The following is a 20,775-nucleotide window of genomic DNA, read 5'->3' on the forward strand; positions in this document are numbered from 1 at the left end:
GCCCATAGACACTTCACCTAGAACTTGCCAATTGTCAATACTTAATCAGAGTCACTTTCTCCCTCTCTCCATAATATAGATATTTTTTCTCTGTTGCTGAACCATTTGTAAGTATATGGCAGATATCATGCATTTCACTCTGAAATATGTCATCATATATAGCGCAAGAAGGACAATCTCCTACATAATCATACTACGACCAACGCCCCCAAGAAATTTAACATTGACAATAATAACATCACTGTATGATGCATAGTCTACACTCACATTTCCCCAATTGTCCCAATAATGATTTTACGATTTCTTTTTGTCCAAGATTCAACTAAGGGTCATGCACTGCGTTTGGTTGGCGCGTCTCTTTCACCTCCTTTCATCTAGAATGGTCTCCCACCCGTTTTCCCTCCATGACATTGACATTTCTTAATAGGTCAGAGCAGTTGTCTTGTACAACATCCTATTATCTGGATTTGCTAATTTTCTCTTCATAATTGGATTCATGGTTGGATCCAGGTTTAACATTTTTGGGAGGACTATGACGTAGGTGCTGTTGAGTACTTGCCGTTGTTTCACGTCAGGAGGTATATATTGTCGACCTGTTCCGTTATAGGTGATGATAAATGTGATCGCTTGATTACGATGGTACCCACCAGCTCTCTTCCCCACGAAGATGATTTTTCCCTATTCAAATAATCAGCTTTCAGTGAGGTGAGACTTTGTGACTTTCCCGTTCTCCAACAACTTTCCCCGATAGTTCTAGCATCCATTGATAATTGTTGCCTAAATAAATTATTCCATTGGTGGTTGCAAAGTAGTGTTTTAAAAATCTTATCATTCCATCTATATTTATTAGATTTCATCTTCTGTAAAGAAGGACTTTTCTAGCCCCTCGTCCTTTTTAGTACCACTGTGGACTCATGGCTTCTTTTTTACTGTCATCATTCTTTTTGAATAATTGTCCAAATTTTGGCCGGTTGGAAGCCCCTTCAAGCTGGTTCCTGTGTCCTATCAGTCTTTGAAAAAAAGAAAAAATCCTTGCTTTTTGGCACAAAAAGAAGCCAGCTTCTCTTTGTCCCTCCCCTGCCCCAGACTTAGGAGCAGCCGCTTCCTCGGGGGCTCTTTCCTTTTGGTGAAAATGGTGTTTAGACCACCCTGTTAAAGCGGCAGTACACCCCCATGACCCTCCATCTCTCCCCCCACCGCTTTGCTTTCTTCAGTAGCACTAGCTAACAAGCTACTAGTTTATTTACTTATTTCACTTACTCTCTGTGTCCCCTGTGGAGTGGAAGCTGGCAGGAATGTGTCTCTCTTGTCCATTACTGCACCCCCGGCTCCTACAGCAGCGCCCTGCACACAGCAGGTGCTCAATAAACACCTTCTAATAAACTGAATAAGCACCCTCCTCTATAGAAAATGTGAAAGTGCCACTGTGGAGCCCTGGAACAGGTGCCATCCTCAGGTCTGTAGCAGAGGAAGCTGGGGACATCGAGTGAGTCATCCCCTCAAAACATCCCTGGCAGGGAAGAGGCAGGGGTGAGCAGAGCCAGAATCTGGAACCCCTGATGAAAGCAAGTCAGGGAGAGCCAGCAAGGGCCCCCGAGAAAGGGCCGATCTGAGCACATGCCGGCAAGGGATTCGGTTTGGGAGGCTGAGCGTTGGGCTGCATCGAAGAAGATCCTCAGGTCAAATCCACATCCGCTTCATAGGACTTCACGTCCCCAGGACTCCTCTCTCTGCCCCTCAGCTCTGCTTCTTTCTAGGGAACTAGAATCCCCCAGCTGCCCTCAGCCATTGCACACCCTGAGCCTCACCATCTCCACTGGCCCAGATTGCTCCAATCTCACTTCTCATCTGTCCCACACACGTCTTCCCCACACGCGGGCCCATGTTGTCACTGCCAGACAGTGCTGGTCTGAGCGACGGTAGATGCGTGACAAGCATTCAGAGCCTTGAGTTATATTGTGAGCAGGCCCTGCCTGGAGGACGCCAGGGCTGAGGCCTGGGGGAGCGGGCTGTGGGGGACCCGGCCTGGGAGGGCGGCAGGAGTGGGCAGCGAGCTGGGCTTGGTAAGAACATGCCCTGGTGGGTGCCGTGGAAGGGATCCCTGCCTGCAGCAAGCAAAGGACGCAGGCTGGATGCCCAAATTTAGGGCTTTGTAAACCTTTCCGGTCTGATAGGAGAAGAATTTGTACCTTGAGATATCTTACTATTACTGTGTGACTCAAATAAGATCAGTGAGAACGTAATTGTAAAATGTTAAAGTTTTGCCCCAAGATATGTACACATTTGGAGGGGGAGACAGAACCAGCCTCCGTGCCCAACTCCACCCATCTTCCCATTTCTGCAGCAGAACTTCCCGTTTGCCCCCATTTCATATTTCACGGCACCTCCGCTGAGAAAACGAGCCTCTGCCACGTCATAGGTAGTCCAGGTGTCCAGGAAGGTGAGCAAGGCATCTGCCCAGGGCAGCCGTCTCCGCTCCTCCACCCATGCTGGCTGAGGGAACGTGGCGAGGAGCCCATCACAGATGGGACATTGAGTCTCCTCCCTGGCCCTGGAGAAAGGAATGGAAAGTCAAGCAGAGGGGCCAGGGAGGAGCCCTGAACCAAGGCCCGAAGCCCTGCCCTCAGGGAGGGAGAGAAGGAGCAGCCCCGGGAGAGAGGCTCCCACCAAAGGCGTGGCCCCGTGTGATGGGCTCCGAAGTGGCCCCAAAGCAAGGTGGCCATGGACCACCATTGGAGTTAGGGATGGCTTGGCTACTGACCCCGTGTGCTGTGTGGTGTCTCTTAGGAGGGGCACTGTCTTCACTGGCCCATCTGGCATCATCAGCCTTCCTCAGCCATGTAGATGAGCTGGGTGTGTGCCAGTCTCCGTGCCCAAGGCCAGCCCAGGGGCAAGAGGAAGCCTCAGATCCCACCTTCACGCACACTTGTATTCAAGGCAGGGGATCTGTTGTTTATTCACTGCTGGAGGTAGTCTGTGAGGGAGGACAGGTGGTCTGCCCTCGCCCTTTGGGAAGGCGAGTGACCAGGTGAAAGAGGAGATGTCTCCTATTCTGCTGGGAAAGCCTGCAAAGGCCACTGTGCATGGAATTGTGCACCCCCACCCCCACCCCACTCATATGCTGAAGCCCGAACCCGCAGTGTGACTATGTCTGGAGGAAGTAATTAGGGCTACGTGAGGTCGTGAGGGTGGGGCCCTGGTACAATGGGGTCAGTGCCCTTACGGGAAGAGACACCAGAGGGCTTGCTCTCCCTGGACCCCAGGAGAACACGGCAAGAAGGCAGCTGTCTGGGCCCAACCAGCCAGCACCTTGCTCTCGGACTCCCAGCTTCCAGAACCGTGAGAAGTAAAATCTGCTGTGTAAGCCACCCAGTCTGTGAGATTTTGATATGGCAGCTCGAGCAGACTAAGACGAGGCCCCAGTTTAAATTCGTAAGAGGGTAGAAAACATGAACAGGGCCTTGCTTGCCATTCCCCAAACAGGAGACAGTAGAGGTAAGCAGACTAATAGCCGGTGTTTTCAGAGGGCTGACCATGTGCTGGGCGCTGGTCTCAGCTTTTTGCTCACGTTGATTCATTTAAAGCTCTCACGACAAGCCCATGGGGTGCATACTTTGGTACTAATATTTTCTTCATTTTACAGATGAGCTAAAGCCACCCTCCCAGGGTGAGGCGACTAGTACACGGTGGAGCCAGGATGGAAACTGAGGCGGGTTTGGAGGCAGGTCTGAGACGTGCATCTCTCCCAGTCCTCGCTTACGTGGGCAAAGTGCCCAACCCCTCTGAGTCTCGGTTTCCCCGAGCAGAGTGCTGTCTCCCACAGATGCTGTGGGATTTCACAGGATGGTCCCATAGTGCTCCCGTGGTGTCTGATGCCTGCGAAGGACTCAGTGACTATTAAGTAGTGTGTGTCATTTAGAGGGGGCTCCTCTCACCTCCCCTGTCCCCTGATGCCCACCTTTTAGCTGGAAAGGGAAGTTTTAGACAAATTAAGAGAAATCTCTCTGCAGTGAAAGGTGGAACTTAGACTCTTAATGTTTTACAGCATCGTAGAGACCATTAACCCCGTGTTCTCGAACCCGACTGCACCTCAGGATAGCGAGGCATCTCCTGCGGGAGACGCAGCTGTCCTGCCCGGCTCTGACACTGCTCCCGCAGTGCAGGGACAGGGGGACAGGGCCCAGCATTGGCCTGTGGGCAGGGCTGGCAGCACGTGTCTGCCGAGGCTCGTCCTGCCGTTTCCTCGGTCCTCCTCGTGGGACCCTACTCTTCACCGCCCTGGGCGGAGGGGAGGAGAGGCCGCTCTCCAAGGGGGCCAGACTAAGTTGATAAAAGCTTTCCAAATGTTCTGACGGTTGACATACATGCAATTACACGTAGGTTTCCTGTGGGAGTTTGACTTCATGTTATCACTACTGCAACACTGAGGGACTTAGAAAGTCCGCGAACTTGAACCTTGGGCTGTGTGCTCTGCCTTCCCATGCTCCTCACGTGAGCTACATCCCCAAGAGCCTACACATGGTTCTAACGGGCAACTCTTCTCCTAAAACCCATCCCACTCTCTTTGGTCCTGCTTCCTTATTCTTGAATTACGACGATTCTTCACTTGGGGCTTTTCACCCCTTGCCGTGACCTGTGTTTATAGAGCCATCGCTGTGTGTGGAAGAGACTATTCTGGAACACTCATGTAGGAGCCTTTCCCTCTGCTCTGCTCAGCAACACTGAAGATGACGCCTATGAGCTAGTGTTAAGACAAATGAACAAAATGACCTGATGCGCAAACTGATGTAGAGAAAAACTACACGAGCTGGCTATTGTGATCCATCCATCTTCACAGTCTAGCTGAGTGGATCTACCCTTCTCACCCAACACACACTCACTCACACATGCAAACTCATTCACACCCGCATACACTCAGACACGTACACATTTGTTCACACACTCACTCTCGCACACTCATGCACTTGCTCACATCACACACACATATTTGCTCTCACACACTCTCCATGCTGTGGTCATATTGCGCCTCCTTTCCCAGGCTGCCCCTGGGGCATTTTCACCTGCCCTCGGGTATAACAGGAGTGCTGATGGAAGGGTCCCCAGGTTGGGATGGCCCTCCGTGTGCCCACGCTCCATCTCCTGCAGCCACCTCCTGCTTCCTAGGTAGGACCTCTCTGAAATCCAGGCCCCTGGTCCTAGGGGATCTCCATTTGAAATTAAGAAATTAGGAGTTTAAGAGTCTGGCATTTATCTCAATACCACTAAACTGACTGTGGAGGACAGACTGCAAGATGCCCCTGTGACCCCACCTCCTGCTTTCACTCCTTTGTGTGGCCCCCTCCTCTGAGTGTGGGTGGGACCTGTAACTCGGCTTCTAACCCATGGATTATGGCAAAGGTGATGGATGTCGGTGTCGCGGTCACGTGACATTAGATAATTCTCTGTCTCTCTGGGCAGAGATGCTCTTGGCTGGCCTGAAGTAAGAACAATGGTGGGAAGCCCAAATGGACATGGAGACCTGCAGGTGACCTCTAGGGTCTGGGTGGCCTCCACCCAGCCAGGAGCCGCAGCCCCCAGTCCTGCAGCCACAAGGAGATGCATCTGCCAGCCTGGGTGACTTTAGAGCGCATCCTTCCCAGCGGAGCCTCAGACGAGAGTGCAGCTAGGCTGACACCCTAAACGCAGCCTGGGGACCCTGAGCAGAAGACCCCGCTGAGTCATGCCCACGCTCCTGACCACAGAAGCTGTCAGATAATAAGTGTGTGTTGTTTTAAGCCACCGAGTGTACGCTTATCTGTCACGTAGCAATAGATAATGACTACACCCACGTACACCAGCTTCATCTTCTTTTAATATATTTACCTTCATTCTGATAATACAAAAATACGTTATTATAGAAAATATGGAAAAGGTAAAAGTATAAAGAAGAAAATAAAAATAGCCCACACTATCTCATGTTACTTAAGTGCTTACTATGTGCCAGGCAGGTGACAGTGCACCGTCCCCAATGCAATCCTGGCAAGAGCCCCCTCGGGGAATGAGGCTCAGAGAGGATGAAAGGCTGGTCTGAAGTCAGATGGCTGGTAAAGTAGGGGCCCGGGAGGCGAGCCAGTGTTGGCCTGATTTTATCGCCAGCACTTTCACCCACTGTATCAGAGGTTCTCTGAGTTTTTTTGTGTTTGAGCCCACTTTCAGACAGAATTTTGGCAGCATACTTGAAGGGATTTTAAGATTTGAAATGGCATTACACAAATCTGGGGGGGAAGAAACCCATAACCATGATTACATTTTAACAATGTCTCCAAGAGTCCATGAAAGCATCCAGCTGTCACACAATTTACTTGGTGGCCTCGCCTTTTTGTGTCTTTGTTTAAGTAGACTGCTTTCTAGCTGAGGCCGTATTCTAATGTAGACCCCTGAAGCAAACTTCGTGGGTTTTCCAGGAACGTGTCTTTGGCACTGGCTTGACTTTTGGCCACGCCATTTACCTGTCACTTACAGCGACTAGCCTCTCACCCCACGCAGAGTTGTGCTCTGCTCTTTTCATGACAACAATGACAGCACGAGCTAACGCTCACTGAGCACTGAGTATATGGCCATCACACTAATGACGTCCAGTGAGGACCTGTGTTGGGAAGACTTGAGAATGGCTCTGCCCTTGATGTGTTTTATAAAATAAGATTTGATGTTTTCTTCCATTAAAATTAGCTGATATTTACACCCAGAGGGTGCCAAGCCCCACGCTATATTATTTCATTATTATGCACGGTTTCATTTCATCCTAGCACCAATCCAGTGAAGGGTTCTTTTGTCCTCATTTGGCAGGGAAGGAAATGGAAGCTCGGGACGGTAAGTCGACCGCTCAGCCGGGTAAGCAGGAGCACGGCTTTGGGGTCAGGCGGTCTCCCCCGAGGGCGCGCTCTTATCTGGCCTGCTGGACTCTTTCCCATCAGGCCTTTGCCCTCCTTACAGTCTCAGACGTGCTTGCAGTATTCAAGTTGGCGGGGTTGGTGCTTGCAGTATTCGAGTTGGCAACTTTGTGAAGGAATAAATGCAGGTCGGGAGTCCAGGCACTAAAAACGTTCGTCCCCGCCTCTAACTTGTCCTTGTAAGGCCTTTTGCACCCCGTTGTTGTTCAGCATCGACACCCTGGATTTACTGGGTAGAGAGTCACAGTAGCATTCCTGGGCTGGCTCCAGGCTTGAGGTCAGCTGGGACCCTGGGTGGTTCTTTGCAAAGGTAAGGGTCAGGTCTGGGGTTCTCTCAGCCTCCTCAAGCCTCCAGCCAAGTTCTCTGTCACTGCTGATCTCCTTGGCACGATGACACGTCTGATCAGGCACACCGGAGAACGCCCACTTTGGCTTCAGAAGGGTCTACCTCCCACTCCCACCTGGATTCAACTCTCGACCCCATCCACGAGAGACCTATTACCAGGATTTCTTCTTGTAGGTGGGCTGATGTGGAAACGTGGGGAGGACGGGGGAACAGTAAGAGGGATGCTGGCCAGCAGATCCCTGCCTGGGTGCCTACAGTCGGACACTTTGAACAGGCCCTCGGGACTGGAAGAAATCATGCACTGCAGGCGCTCCCCTCTTCCAGAATCTAAAAGCACAGTGCAGAAGCAAACCAACCCCATCACCTATCACCCTGTGGCAGTCCCTTGATAATGATCCAAGAAAATCCATTTCCGTTGAAGGATGCATTGGAGAACTCGCCCTGTTCTCAAGGGCCACCAGCCGGAAGCAGAGCAGGTGAGAGACTGAGTTCTTGCTCTTTTTGCTCTGTTTCGCTGCTTCTGTCCTTTAGTTCTTGGCAGGGAGGGCAGAGGAACCAGAACCTCTTGGGGAGCCCACAGTCAGGGACAAGGTCTTACTGCATGCCGAGGGCCAGGGGTGGCTCAGGCATGACTGTCTGTCTTGGCAGAGTCAGGAAAGGTGACACTAAGAGGAGCAGACCCGTCTCCTGGCTGCTGTTCTCACAGAGGGTCCTAGGACCGCCCTGGCACACAAGTGCTCCAAGTCATAAGCAGTGTGCACAGCGGGGGAGGCCAGGCCTCTACTGCAGCTCAGGAGAGGGCGGGCACCAGCTGCTGAACCAGGGTCCTCCTCCGGCCAGGTAAGCACCTGTGCCCAGGATCTTGATGAAACTCTCTTATCGTGTCCCGAACCTGACCTTCTGTTAGGGACGGCCTGGCTTCGGGGCCGGAAACCTGTGGCTCAGGGGAGCCTGGTTTTGGGATTTCCAGGTATGACGGGAACAGCTGCTGAAGGCGGGGCTGCGACATGTCACCTGCAGGGCCTTGAGAGCAAGGGCCTCCTTAGATTTTGTGCCCTGGCACCTCGCTTCCCTCACCCTAGTCCCAGCCTTGGCCGAAGGGGTTAGAAGCAAGGTCAAGGGCTCCAGTTGAGGAGCTCGTGGGCTGAGTCAAAGAGGAGATCTCTTCGGTGTGGTGGTGCTGAGATCCTTCAGCCCAGGGAGTCGGGCAGGAACTCAGAGGCCCTCTGGCGTTCACAGTGCGCTGAAATCCAGGGTTGCGGTACAAGCCCCAGGAGTCCGGATCCCAGGGGAGGTGGCTTGGCTTGGGATGGAGATAGCAGCTTCTTGGACTCGTCCTTAATTGATGTCTTAAAGGGCCCTTCCTCCCGTTGGGAGAAGCCAAGCTTGAAGCGGGCTCTGAGGACTTGTCTGGAGGTGCTGGTCCCCCAAGAACTGCAGCTGGGCCTCTTCAGGCGGGGAGGAAGCAGGCTCTGCTTCCACTGGCCCTGACTTATCTCCCAGTCTCTCTCTGCTAAATCACCAGCATTTCAGGGACTCCTGGGCTGGGGACTTAAGCCCAGTGTGGAAGAGCTTGGTCCTTGGAATGAGAAGGTGGAATATCTCCTCCCAGGGGTGGGCGGGTTCTCCTTTGAAAGCTGGGAATGGGGGAGATCCACCTTTCCGAGGTGGGCATTCCAATGGGATGGGCCTCCATACATGTGGTGTTGGATCCCCAGGCTAGATTTCCCTGAGCAGGGGTCTCTGCTCTCTACCAGCCCTGAAGCAGAGAGAGGGGCCGTCCCTCCATCAGCTAGCGTCACTCTGGGGCTCGTGATAGACAAACTCTGAGCTCATGAGTAAAGCTGCCGGGAGAAGTCGGGCCTTCACTGAGGGCTGCCACACCAGGGCCTCTTCACGGGCACTAAGTGGGCCCAGGTAGGAGCTGACGTGCAGTACCTGCCACAGGGCGTCCAGGTTGCTGAAAAGTTCTGAAAAGGGTCATTTCTGCTATTTAAACACCTGGCGCAACACGAAGTAGCCATTGGCATTGAAGCAGATGGTCCAAAAGAAGACCTTGCCACACTGGCAGGCATTTCTCTAAAAGCAGGTCATGGGGAAAAGGTCTTGGCGGGTGGACTTCTTCCAGCCTGATTTGGCAATGTGCTGAGGTAGGGGAAGTGTTTCTCAGTCCATGTCTAGAAGTCTGACAGTCACGTGGCTCCTCTCCATACTGAAGGCAAATTGAATCATATCCATGTAGGAGTGCAGAGTCCTCCTGGACACAGTCCTGCCAGGGGTCTCCTCATCCTTAAGGGGCCCCACTCCAGGGAAGGCTCTCCTTGTCTTCCATTTCTTGCTCAATCCTGCTGGGGCCCAGTCCATCAGAGCTCATCCTTCCAAGTCAAGAGGGAAGGCTGCCTCACCCCACACAGCTCTCCCACGTTTGCCTAGATTGGCTCCAGGTGGTCCAGGAAGAGTCGCATCCTTAGCCGCAGGCATTGGCTTCAGGGTCTCAGTTATCACTTCTACCCTTGTGGCATCATTGCTGGTTTGGTTTGGAGGATGGTTCTGGAGGGCCAGCTGATGAGGATGAACTTATAGGGCCTACCACTGCCACTTTCTTTTCCTTTCGCAGTAGGGAATGCAATGATGCTTCGAATAAGGCCTCTCTGTGGATGGACAGCACCTGCGTGTTGGGCAAGGTGGAATGTTAATAACCTTGACCCCAGATGGAAATCTGCAAGGGTCAGACTCTGCCACACCCTTGGAGGCCTATGTCTGACTGAGCTCCTACTGAGCTTTGGGCCACTTAGGCCCCTCCATTGCTTTTTCATCTGAAGACACAGGAAGGGTCAAGCCTCCATCTTCTGAGAATCAATGGCCAAGGGGCACGGAGCGGGGAGAGGCTGGTTTTTATCATGAATCTATGATTTTATTTTCCACTGAACATCACAAGAATGGACCCTCTGAACCACCGCTCTTGCTGCTGCTGCTGCTGATGAGGTAGGACTCTGGGCTCCAGGCTCCTTCAGCATGTGGGTACAAGCCAGGGTCCAGTACAGCATCTCATTCAATAGGAAACTAGGCCAGCTGGGTCCTCTGGTGGTGGGAGAGGAATAGGGGATACCAGGAGTGGAAGGCTTTCTGGGCAGGGGGCTGGGGAGCCTACTTGATGTTTTTAATACTATTTGTGTAAGCGAAGACTAGCATATCAGGATTCTTTTGGTTGCAAGTTCAGAAGCCCAACTCAACTAGCCAAGATGAAAAGGGGAATGTATTGGCTCATTGAATTCACGGGAAGGTGTGTCAGATGGGCCCTTCTGGAGGCAGGTAGATAGAGGGGTAAGAGACATATTGGGAGGTAATTCCTGTGAAAAAGAAAACATACTTAGACACGATTCAGATCTGACACCTCTGAAGGGGAAGTGGGAGGAAGCAGAATCATGCAGGTAGAGCCTCAGACCACCACCCACGGTCTCAGCCAGCCCATGGGGAGCTCTGATGCAGAGATCCACACTGGGCAGAAATGGCCAGGCCTGAGTACCAGGCCACACTCTGTCACTGGCTGGGGTCTTCCTGGGAAGAGTTTGGTCGTGGCTCACAAGTTAAGGTGGATCCTGAAGGCACCACCAGCTGCAGGTTCACAGTGCCCTGTACTCACTGCGGAACGGTGTTGGTTTGGAAGGGAAATCCAAGTGCATCTCCACGGTTGCCACACAAAGGCAGAGCTACAATGTGGCCTCAGGATGCCAAGAGTCTATGGTACATCTGATACCCCAGTTTCCTCCATCTCTCATGCCTGCTTTTCTCTGTGGTCAGCTCTGTTCTCCGTCACTGAAGATCCATCTTGTCCATGTGATAAGAAATACAGCCCACAAAGCCTTGCAAGTCTGACCTTGTGTGGCCTTTGTTGCCCAAGAGGCAACATACTCTCTGGTGCAAAGTTCAATGTCCTGGGGAAGGGTTCCAGCTGAGCTAGCTGGGTTTGGCTTCTCACCTGGACCAATCGGCTAGTGCCAGGGGGCAGGACCATGAAGAACATGGCATCTCCATCCTGCCATGTTGGTGAAGCAGGAAGAATAAGGGGGAAGCTTCTCCCAGAAGAACAGCTACACTGGATAAGTGAAAAATAAATGTCTGTTCTAAGCAGTCTCTACATCTCGCCTCCACTTCCTCACGCGAACTTACCCTCAACCACTTGCAATCTAATTTTTGCTCCCGCCACTCTACTGAGGCAGCTTTCTAAGTAATCAACAGTGATTTCATAATTAATAAACCTGATTGTCCCCTAGGAACTCCCAGTATAAGAGTTGTCAACATGGGGCTGGTTCTAGTTACAGCGCCCACTGCAGCAGAGGCCTCTTGGGTTTGTCTGTCCAACCTGGGAACCAATGACCACCCTCTTCCCTGGAAACTTCCATTTCTCCCATAAATAGGGGTGGGACATGATGCTTGTGTTAAAACCATGTCAACCCATCCCCTTGGTCACAGTTGATTAAACCCAGGATAAATCTGACTTTAGCTTAGCCAATCAAATTGCAGGAATTTGGAACTGAGAATGTCAATTGTTTGAGTGACTACACCTGTAACTGGTCAATATGGAAACTGTGGAAAAGCCACCTTCCCCATGCCACATGAATGAAGAAGCAGGAAAGCTGGTCTGCAGAGAAGTTTACCTGAGAGAAAGCATTTGTTTGGGGTGTACCAGTGGAGCAGAAGCAGAAGGGTGCCCATCCAGAGGGTGCATTGCCCTCATTAGGGGACGCTGAGGCCTCACATGGCCCCACACAGAGAGCAGGTGACTTAGAAGAACGCAGCAAGCACCCTGTGAGAGAAAAAGTCAATATTGCAGCAGTATCCTGCCACACAGGAGACACTCGTGCCAGATGATGGCAATGCCCCCAAATGAGGTCTTTTCTCCTCCCCTCCACCCTGCCGTCCCCCCGGGGGGGCAAATGGGGCACAGGGAGTGACGAGGAAGAGGGAAGGACAAGGTGGGGAAACACTGAGACCTGGGCCTCCTTTCCATCTGTCTACCAGATGTATAGGTCAGCCCTGAACAGAATGGGGACAATCTTCAAGGTGGATGAGATATTAAGTTTGAGGTGAGGTTAGGTCAGGCCAGACTCTTTAATAACAGAAAATGAGACTATTCAAACTCTCAAAACATATTAGGATCCACCTCTATACGGTCCAGGAGCGGGTGCAGCAGACTGTTGACGAAGATGGGCGCCACTCCTCCCACCCCGTCCGTCTGCTCCCTGCTTTGCCGTGTGACTTGGTGGAGTGGTTTCCCACCTCTTGAACCTGAGTTGGCCTTGTGACTTGATTTGATGAAGGGAATGTGGCAGAAGTGACATTGTGCATGTTCTGGAGCCAGGTCTGTACAGATTCTGCTCCAGCCTCTCGGAATACAGAGCTACCCTGTTAGGAAGCCCAGGGCAGCCTCCTGGAGGAGAGGAGGGGCCCGTTGATAACCAGCACCAGCCGCCAGCCACGGGAAGGGGGCGATCAGGGACTATCCAGGCCCCATCAAGCCCCAAAGCCACAAAGATTCCTTTAAGTTCACAAAAGACCTCAGGCAAGACCAGCCAAAAACCAGTCCACAGGACCCGGCCCCAGCTGCTAACCCACAGAACTGTAGGCAAACAAGTGGTGGTTGTTTCCGCCACTTGATTGTGGAGTGATTTTTTGCACAATAATGGAAACTTGGTACAGTGGAGAAGATGGATCCGACAGAATGGGTTTGAGTATGATGATGGAAGAAACAAAGTTGCTCCTTGCTTGTCACCTACACAGTCCCACTCGTTCAGTTAACCAGCTACATTTGCAAAGGCAGATCCCCACAGTGACGCCACACAGGTATCCACTGCTTTCCCAGGCATTCTCAGGCGCCTCAGTACCTACCTGACTTCAAACGCTCACTTGCGTTTCTGTGTGTCTCCCTTGTCCCACTCAGCAATGGTTCCCCAGCAGTCACCTCACAGAACTGTTGAAAGCTCAGAACGTTCTCTAAACCCTGATGGGTGCTGACCAGCACCGGTCCCAGGAGAGGAGGAGAAGCCTGTGACCTGGACTGGAAATAGAAGTGGGGGTGAGCGGGGAGCTATCTCTGCTGTCTTTCCTTCCTGAAACAAAGCACAGCAAAGCCAGACGGGACACAGGAGTGTGCGGGCCGTGCTGCAGCTGTGAGATGCAAAGGGGGAAGCTTCTCCCAGAAGAACAGCAGACTGTTCCACATAGAGGAGGGTAACTCAAGAGCTCCTACTGCAGAAGCCCTGGCTTTCTGGTTCCCACCCAGGCAGGCCCTCCCAGGGGTGCCCTCCTGCCTCCAGGCCCAGCCAAGTGGGTGGGCTTTGATCTAGGTTTGGAGGCGAGGGGAGGGGTTCGTCTTCCTAGACCCTCAGCTCACTTAGTCATGGGTTTGAACACCCCACCCTCCCAGGCCTGCTGAACAGGAAGGGAATGCAGGGCTGGCCGCTTCCTCTGGCCCCACAGCAGTTCCCAAAGTGCCTTCAGGCCCCTCCTGTGGTAGCAGCAGCCTAGGCCCAGGTCACAAGAAGAACGGGGCACCTGCTCGTAGGGCCTGCCCTGGCAGAACTGTGGATTCCATCCTCCCCTCCCTCCCACCATCAGTCCCCATGGGAACCGCTCCTTCTCTAGGCCGATGTTCTCTTCTGCGCGGGATGAGGGTTAAAATTAGTCAGAGAGCAGAGATTCTTAAGCCAGCTTCAGGAACCATGAGGCCCACAGCCGGCAGAGGGGGGAGGGCCGGGGGGAGGGCCATGTACCCTCTGAAATCACGTACGTACTGTTGTTTCTGTGCACATTTTTCTGGGGAGGACCTTAAACATCTTAACAATGTACCTGGTGGTCCACAGAAGGTTAGGAAGCAATGGTCTAGACAATTCCCACCCCCCTCCCCACTAATATTCTTGCTCTCCTCCTCTGTACCCTCTCCTGAGCTGTGGTACTCTCCTCCTGAGTCTTTATGGCTGTCTTCTCGTCAAGTCACACTGTATAGAGCGTCTGGAGGACCCCCGATGAAGGCCATAGGTTACAGTAAAGCTGCTAAATGAGAGGAGATGCAAGGTAAGTGAATATATCAGTCGGTTAACTCGGATAGTTGCATCGAACAGCAAATTTAGCTTTAAGCTTCCCTGCAGCCAAGGGAAAAAATGGATGGCCAAATACTTATGCTCTCTCCAGGATCTGTGCTTTGGCTGTTAGTGTGACTTAGTGCAAAGATGTGACTCTGAGAAGGTGGATTCTAGGCAGGAAGGCTCCCTAGGAGGGGAGAGATTTCGAGATGGGTGGGCCTTCTAAAGGCTCTTCTTCCAACGACACAGCTTGGCAAGCACACAGTGAGCACTCACAGTGTCAGGTCCTGGGAGTCCACACACTAAACCCCACACCTGCCCTGGAGCTGCTCCCATTGCCTGGGGAGACAAGGTTCTCACACCATAATGGCTTTGCCAGGGAAATGAGGACAATCACCCCTCTCAGAAGGGACCTCAGAGAATTAACAAGAGTTTCGGTCAAAACAAGCACGCAGTGAGTCTCAGGTACGTGGAGATGCAAGCATGTGAAGATGGCATCTGCGAAAGCGACACACAGTGGCACCAGATCCCGGCAGCTGGGGCCTCGGGAAAGGCCAGCGAGGAGGGACCTCCATCTGGGAAATCAGGTGGGTGGGTGCTTCATGACGGGGAAACAAGGAGGCAAAGTGGGGAGGTGGGAAAGACTGGGCACACTGGGGAGACAAAAACAAGCTCTGCCAGTGGTGAGGGAGGGTTTGTACCAGGAGGTTTGGGAAACAAGTTGAAAGGTTTGTTGGGCCAACTGCAAAAGGCTTTGAATTAAAACCACAAATGTTTATGAGTGCTGGCTGGGCCATGGGTGCCAGGCTGGGTGCCAGGGAAGCTCCCAACCCACAGAGGGAGATGGACGCATCCACAGCAGACACAAGACAATGTGCCAACCACTATGGAATTTGGATATTCCAACTGAGAGATGCCTTTAAGTTAAAGGAAATGAATGGAAGTTTCTAAACTGGGGAATAACTAGCTAAGAGAAAGACCAAACTAATAGTTGAAGGATAAATTGGAAAGTGAGAGAAGCTGAAGGCCAAACCTAATAGAAGAAGACATCGATAGTCTAGGTGGTCCACCAGCCTGGACCTGGGTGGATGGTGCATTGGGGAGCAAGTGCAGCATGGAGCATACATCAGGAAAGCATTGGCATGCTATGGATGAGAGGCCCGTCGTTTTGGAGGAAAGGGTCCGGAGGACTCAGCCCACTCGGAGAGAGTTACAGGCCTTCTGGGAAGGAGCTGGGGGCACGAGGGTCTCCTGAAAGCTCTCCAGGGAAAACTTTGAGAGGAGAAATCCCGAAAGGAGAAAGGGGCCTCTGAAACACGAAGTAACTGCCTTGCTGGGCTGGAGGGGAGCCCGGGTTCTGGCTTCTGTAGAGCCTGAAATAGAATCCAATTTGTGATGCCTCTAATGATGTTACATAATGACGTTACATAAGCCCATGACGTAAATGCATGTCCTGGTATTGACCAGGAACGGCCTGCCCTGAGCTGCCCTCATCCCAGCCCTGAAGCCCTGTCCTCTGTCAGCGGCCAGAAAATCTATTTCTTAAACGCCTCTGTCAAGCCCTGTCTGACGGCACTGCCTCTGTCTTGAGGACCCCTAGTACCCTCTTCCTCCTCGCCCCTGCTTCTCAAGTCCCAGGGTCAGAAGAATCTTTCACTCCTGGAGACCACTCTGTCCTCTGACCCGCTCACCGGCCCTGCCCCGCTGCAGTCTGCCCATCCTCTCTGTCTCAAGATGCTGCCCAGAAGGCCTCCTCCCCCCCCCCCGCCCCCCCCCCCCCCCCCCCCCCCCCCGCCTCCCCCCAAGCTCCCCTTCGAACCTGCTTGCTGCTGCTCAGAGGCAGCGTCAGCCCCGTGTGGCTGCTCCATCCCCTGTCTGCACAATAAGCCGGGCAGCAGGCCCGCCCACACACGCACAGCACACGGTTTACAGACACGCTAAACAACACACTCCTCTCTGACGGAGGAAAGCTCGGCTCTCAGCTGCTCCTACAGTCTCCTAAGTCATCTGTGCTTTTTCTTTGTTTGCTGTCATGTCAAAGCTATTTTACTGTTACAGAATCAAGAAAACATAAATCTAAAAAATCGCTCGTCGAATAAAGGAACATGAAGCAAAATTTTTGTTATCTTTTAGCTTTTTGGAACGCCACGATGCATCTCCAGAGCTAATCTCCCAGCCTATCCCATGGAAGCGCAGGAGCTCTGGGGAGCGTAAGCCCTGGGGTCCAGGTCCACCGCCCTGCCTCTGAGCTGAAGGAGGCTGTCCCAGCTCCTTCCTTCATCCATCGAGCCGGTCCATCCCCTCCAACCCCAGGAGCCTGCATTTCAGTCTCTCCTCCTCCAGCTTTGGCACAGTATCTCTGTGAAGGTCCCTGTAATGGGTTAAATTCTGTCTCCTAAAGAGACCTGTTGATGTTCTAACCCCAGTACCTGGGAAAGTGACCTTATTTGGAAATTGGGTCTTCGCAGATATAATCAAATTAAGATGAGGTCATTAAGATGGGCCCTAATCCAATATGACTGGGTCTTTATGAGAAGAGGGGAAGAGGGGCCGGCCAGTGGAGTAGTGGTTAAGTTCGTGTACTCCGCTTTGGTGGCCCGGGGTTCCACCGCTTGTCAAGTCACGCTGTGGCAGCATCCCACATAAACTAGAGGAAGATTGGCACGGATGTTAGTTCAGGGCCAATCTTCCTCACAAAAAAAAAAAAAGAAGAAGAAGAAGAAGAAGAGGGGAAGAGACACAGAGACAGACACACAGGGAGGGAAGGCCGTGTGAGGATGGAGGCAGAGATTGGAGTGACGCGTCTACAAGTCAAGGAACAGCTAGGACTGCCGGCAACACCAGAAGCTGGGAGAGAGGCCTGGAAGAGCTCCTTCCCAGAGCCTTCAGAGGGAGCGCGGCCCTGCCAACACCTTGGTGTTGGACTTCTGGCCTCCAGGACTGAGCAAGAACACATTTCTCTTGTTTTAGGCCCCCAGTTTGTGGTGCTGTGTTATGGCAGCCCTGGGCACCAACAGTGCGTGTGGTGAGGAGGTGCCGTAGCGCAGACCCAGCTGCTTCAGCCCTGCCCCGTGTGTGTGCAGGGGGAGGCGGGCAGGGCCGGCAACTTCCAGGCAGTTCCCAGGTACCAGGGCCCGGAGACAGGGCGGCTGCGCGTGTCACAGCAGCATGTGACCCTAGGCTCTGGGCCCAGGTTCCTTCCCATCTGTTCCATGAGCACATCCTGCGATTCTGCCACGTTCCCCCCACACACTTCCTTCCTCGTGTCCCCTCAGGGCCACCTGTCTCTCTGTCTCAGGGGACATGAGACACTTGCCTGGACACCAGAGCCTCGTCCCCTGCCTCTGCTCAGGATGTCACCATGAATGTTTACTGTGGAAACAGCTTCAGCCTGCGCAGCCTTCCTAACTACTTACAGTTACAGCTCACAGCTACCCTTCGATACAGACTCCCAGATCCCCGCCTTAGGGCCACTCCATCCTTCACAATCTGGAAAGGAAGCTTCTGGAAAGGGAGCATTTTGCAACAGACACCCAAGCTCACTTTCAGCTGCTTTGTGCTTTTTCTCAGGCATCTGCCGCCTGGAATGTGGCTTGCTGTCTTGAGCGCTGAGGCTGGAGCCCCTTTTCCTCTTCCAGGAGACAGGCCTGCATTAACTTGTGGCGAGTGTGACCACACTGCCTAGCTGGCCGAGGGCCTAATCCAAGGAGGTGTGGTCTCGGTGATTGACCTCACCTCCCCAGAGACGCCTCCGGGCCCTCCAGGTGTAATTCATTGCTTCCCCCTCTTTGTCCCATGACCCTTCGCACACTTCTCTTACCTGTTGACCACTAGATCCGCCCACTGAGCGCCTCGAAGCCCAGGAATGTGAGGGTCCTCTCTGCAAGGAGACAGCAGAGTTTGGAGTCTCAAAGTACAGGTTCTGGGGACATGCAAATCGAACCCACTGTGAGACACCACCTCACACCCATTAAGATGACTGCTATCAAAAAACCAGAAAACAACAACTATTGGTGAGGATGTAGAGAAACTGGAACCCTTGTGCGCTGCCGATGGGAATGCAAAATGGTGCAGCTGCCTTGGAAACAGTGTGGCGGTTCCTCAGAAAATTAAAAATAGAGTTACCATCTGATCCAGCAATCCCACTTGTGGATACACACCCAGAAGAACTGAAAGCAGGGACACTAAGAGATACTTGCACACCCATGTTCACAGCAGCAGTATTCACAATAGCCAAAAGGTGCAAGCGACCAAATGTCTATCGACGGGTGAATGGATAAACAACGTTTGGTCTATACATATAATGGAATATCATTCAGCCTTAAAAAGAGGAGGGAAATCCTGTGACATGCTACAACATGGATGAATCTTGAGGACATCACGCTAAGTGAAATAAGCCAGTCACAAAAAGACAAATACAATATGATTCCACCTACATAAGGTCCCTAGAGTAGTCAGATTTGTAGAGATGGAAAGTAGAATGGTGGGTGCCAGGGGCTGAGGGCTGTGTGAACGGGGAGTTATTGTGCAATAGGTACAGGCTTTCCGTTTTGCAAGATGTATCAGTCAGGGTTCTCCAGAGAAAGAGAACCATTAGGAGTGCATCTACACATATGGGAAGGGCCAACGATGCAGTCTGAAAGCCCTCTGCTGGCTAAAATGCCTCTTACTGAGGAGAGGGCAGTCTTGGTTCTATTCAGGCCTTCAACTGGTCGGATGAGGCCCACCCACATTATGGAGGGCAATCTGATTTACTCAGAGTCTGCCAATTTAAAATGTTAATCTCATTCAAAAACACCCTCACAGGGGGCTGGCCCCATGGCCGAGTGGTTAAGTTCACGCGCTCTGCTGCAGGCGGCCCAGTGTTTCGTTGGTTCGAGTCCTGGGCGTGGACATGGCACCGCTCGCTCATCAAGCCACGCTGAGACAGCGTCCCACATGCCACAACTAGGACCCACAATGAAGAATATACAACTATGTACCGGGGGCTTTGGGGAGAAAAAGAGGAAAAAAAAATCTTTAAAAAAAAAAACAGAAACATCCAGAATGTTGGGCCTCATCCAACATTATTAAAAATAATAATTTTTTTAAAAGCCTCTAGAATCAAACCACTGAGTTGCTTTCACCACAGACTACAGTGTGACTGTATATAAGTTACTCAGACTCTCTGAGCCTCTCACCTCGTCAGAAAAACTCAACCAAGGACAATGATGCCCATCCACAGGGTGATAGTGAGAAAAACGCAGCAACACTTGTAAACCCTTAATTTGTAGAGTACTAAGTGGTGGAGACATTTTAGTTCATGACTGTTATTATCATTTCCAGCATCTAACAGTGCCAGACACACAGCAGATACTCAAGGCATGTCTGCTGAATGAAGGAATGACCTTGTTCAAGTGACTTCATTGCTCTGTGTCTCAGTTTCCTTATCTATAAAATGGGGATAAAAATGGTAGTTATTGTGAAGATTGGCTGTGTCTGTATATATGTAAAGAACTTGGGTTGGGGCCTGGCACATAGCAAATACTAGGTAAATATTAGCTACCATTATTCTTAATGGTAATTACTACAACCCTTTCTCGTACTGCCTGCCCCGTCCCTCGGTAGCCTCTCTGGAGTGGCTGACACAGGGAGGTGTGACACAGGAGCCAGCCCGCTCTGTGAAGTGCTGTGGAAGAGGGCAGTCCCGATTATTCCGTACCTTGCCAGCAGAGGGACTGGAGGTGGGTGCCCTGGAGAGGATAGTTTTCTCTGCACTGACACGGAGCTATATGACCCCTTCTCCTCTCAACGTGATTGTTGTCAGTGCCTAATCTGCTGTAGTACCACACCTGATCGCACTCCTTAGGGCTTAAGTACACGTCGTCCTGCCTTTTTCCCAGCTCTCCCACCTCCTCTTGGTCTATTCCAGTCCTAGCTCCCTCCAAGACTCACTCGGCACCTCCTGCTTGCAAAGCCGTCCCTGACTGCCCCAGCCCACAGCCTCCCCTTGTTCTGAACTCCTCCAGCACCTGCATTCGGAGGAACAGCCACACCACCACATGTGATGCTCTAGGTGTTTTGTGAAACTCAAGCCTTCTCTCCCTTGCTCTTAGGTGTATAGCTCACCTGAGTCTGTGGCTACTGAAAATTCTAGAAAATGATAGCAGTGAGATAGCTGTTTCCCAGCTCCACTTTTGAGACGGGGTGGAGGTGGGATGCAAGTTCAGGTTTGTGAGTCCGGGGCCTGGGCTTTTACTTATTCTGGGGCTCTCCTAGCGCACCGAGAATTCAGGGCCCCAAAGTGACCAGCTGCTTATCTAACATCTGGATTCCAAATGACAAGAGGGCGACATCTTTCGTTCAATTCCCTATGTTTACACCAGGCTGGGTAGACTTTAAAGGTCAGCCAGTCTCAATGGTGAATAATTAAAACATC

At 52.0% G+C, this 20,775-nt stretch overlaps 1 protein-coding gene and 2 long non-coding RNA genes across 5 annotated transcripts in view; 2 read left to right on the forward strand and 1 right to left on the reverse strand.

Annotated features, from left to right (window-relative positions):
• Nucleotides 1–6,724, forward strand: part of KRBA1 (KRAB-A domain containing 1) — a 36,885-nt gene extending 30,161 nt beyond the window's left edge. For all 3 annotated transcript variants that reach the window (XM_070616706.1, XM_070616707.1, XM_070616709.1), the window contains one exon: nucleotides 3,644–6,724. In XM_070616706.1, the coding sequence (XP_070472807.1) occupies nucleotides 3,644–3,708 (65 nt within the window). In that variant the 3' untranslated portion in view covers nucleotides 3,709–6,724. The remainder of the gene's footprint in view (nucleotides 1–3,643) is intronic.
• A 3,171-nt stretch (nucleotides 6,725–9,895) lies between these two features.
• Nucleotides 9,896–11,413, forward strand: LOC139082935 (uncharacterized). Its single transcript, XR_011539309.1, has 2 exons — nucleotides 9,896–10,260; nucleotides 11,077–11,413. It is a non-coding gene; the product is annotated as an uncharacterized lncRNA (long non-coding RNA).
• On the reverse strand, nucleotides 10,174–18,241 carry LOC139082934 (uncharacterized). The gene is made up of 4 exons (XR_011539308.1): nucleotides 18,178–18,241; nucleotides 13,165–13,333; nucleotides 11,934–12,082; nucleotides 10,174–11,371 (listed from the first exon to the last, which is right to left on the reverse strand). It is a non-coding gene; the product is annotated as an uncharacterized lncRNA (long non-coding RNA).
• Nucleotides 18,242–20,775: the final 2,534 nt, after the last annotated feature.

Source organism: Equus przewalskii, chromosome 4 (genome assembly GCF_037783145.1).
Source record: "Equus przewalskii isolate Varuska chromosome 4, EquPr2, whole genome shotgun sequence".
NCBI lineage: Eukaryota > Metazoa > Chordata > Mammalia > Perissodactyla > Equidae > Equus > Equus przewalskii.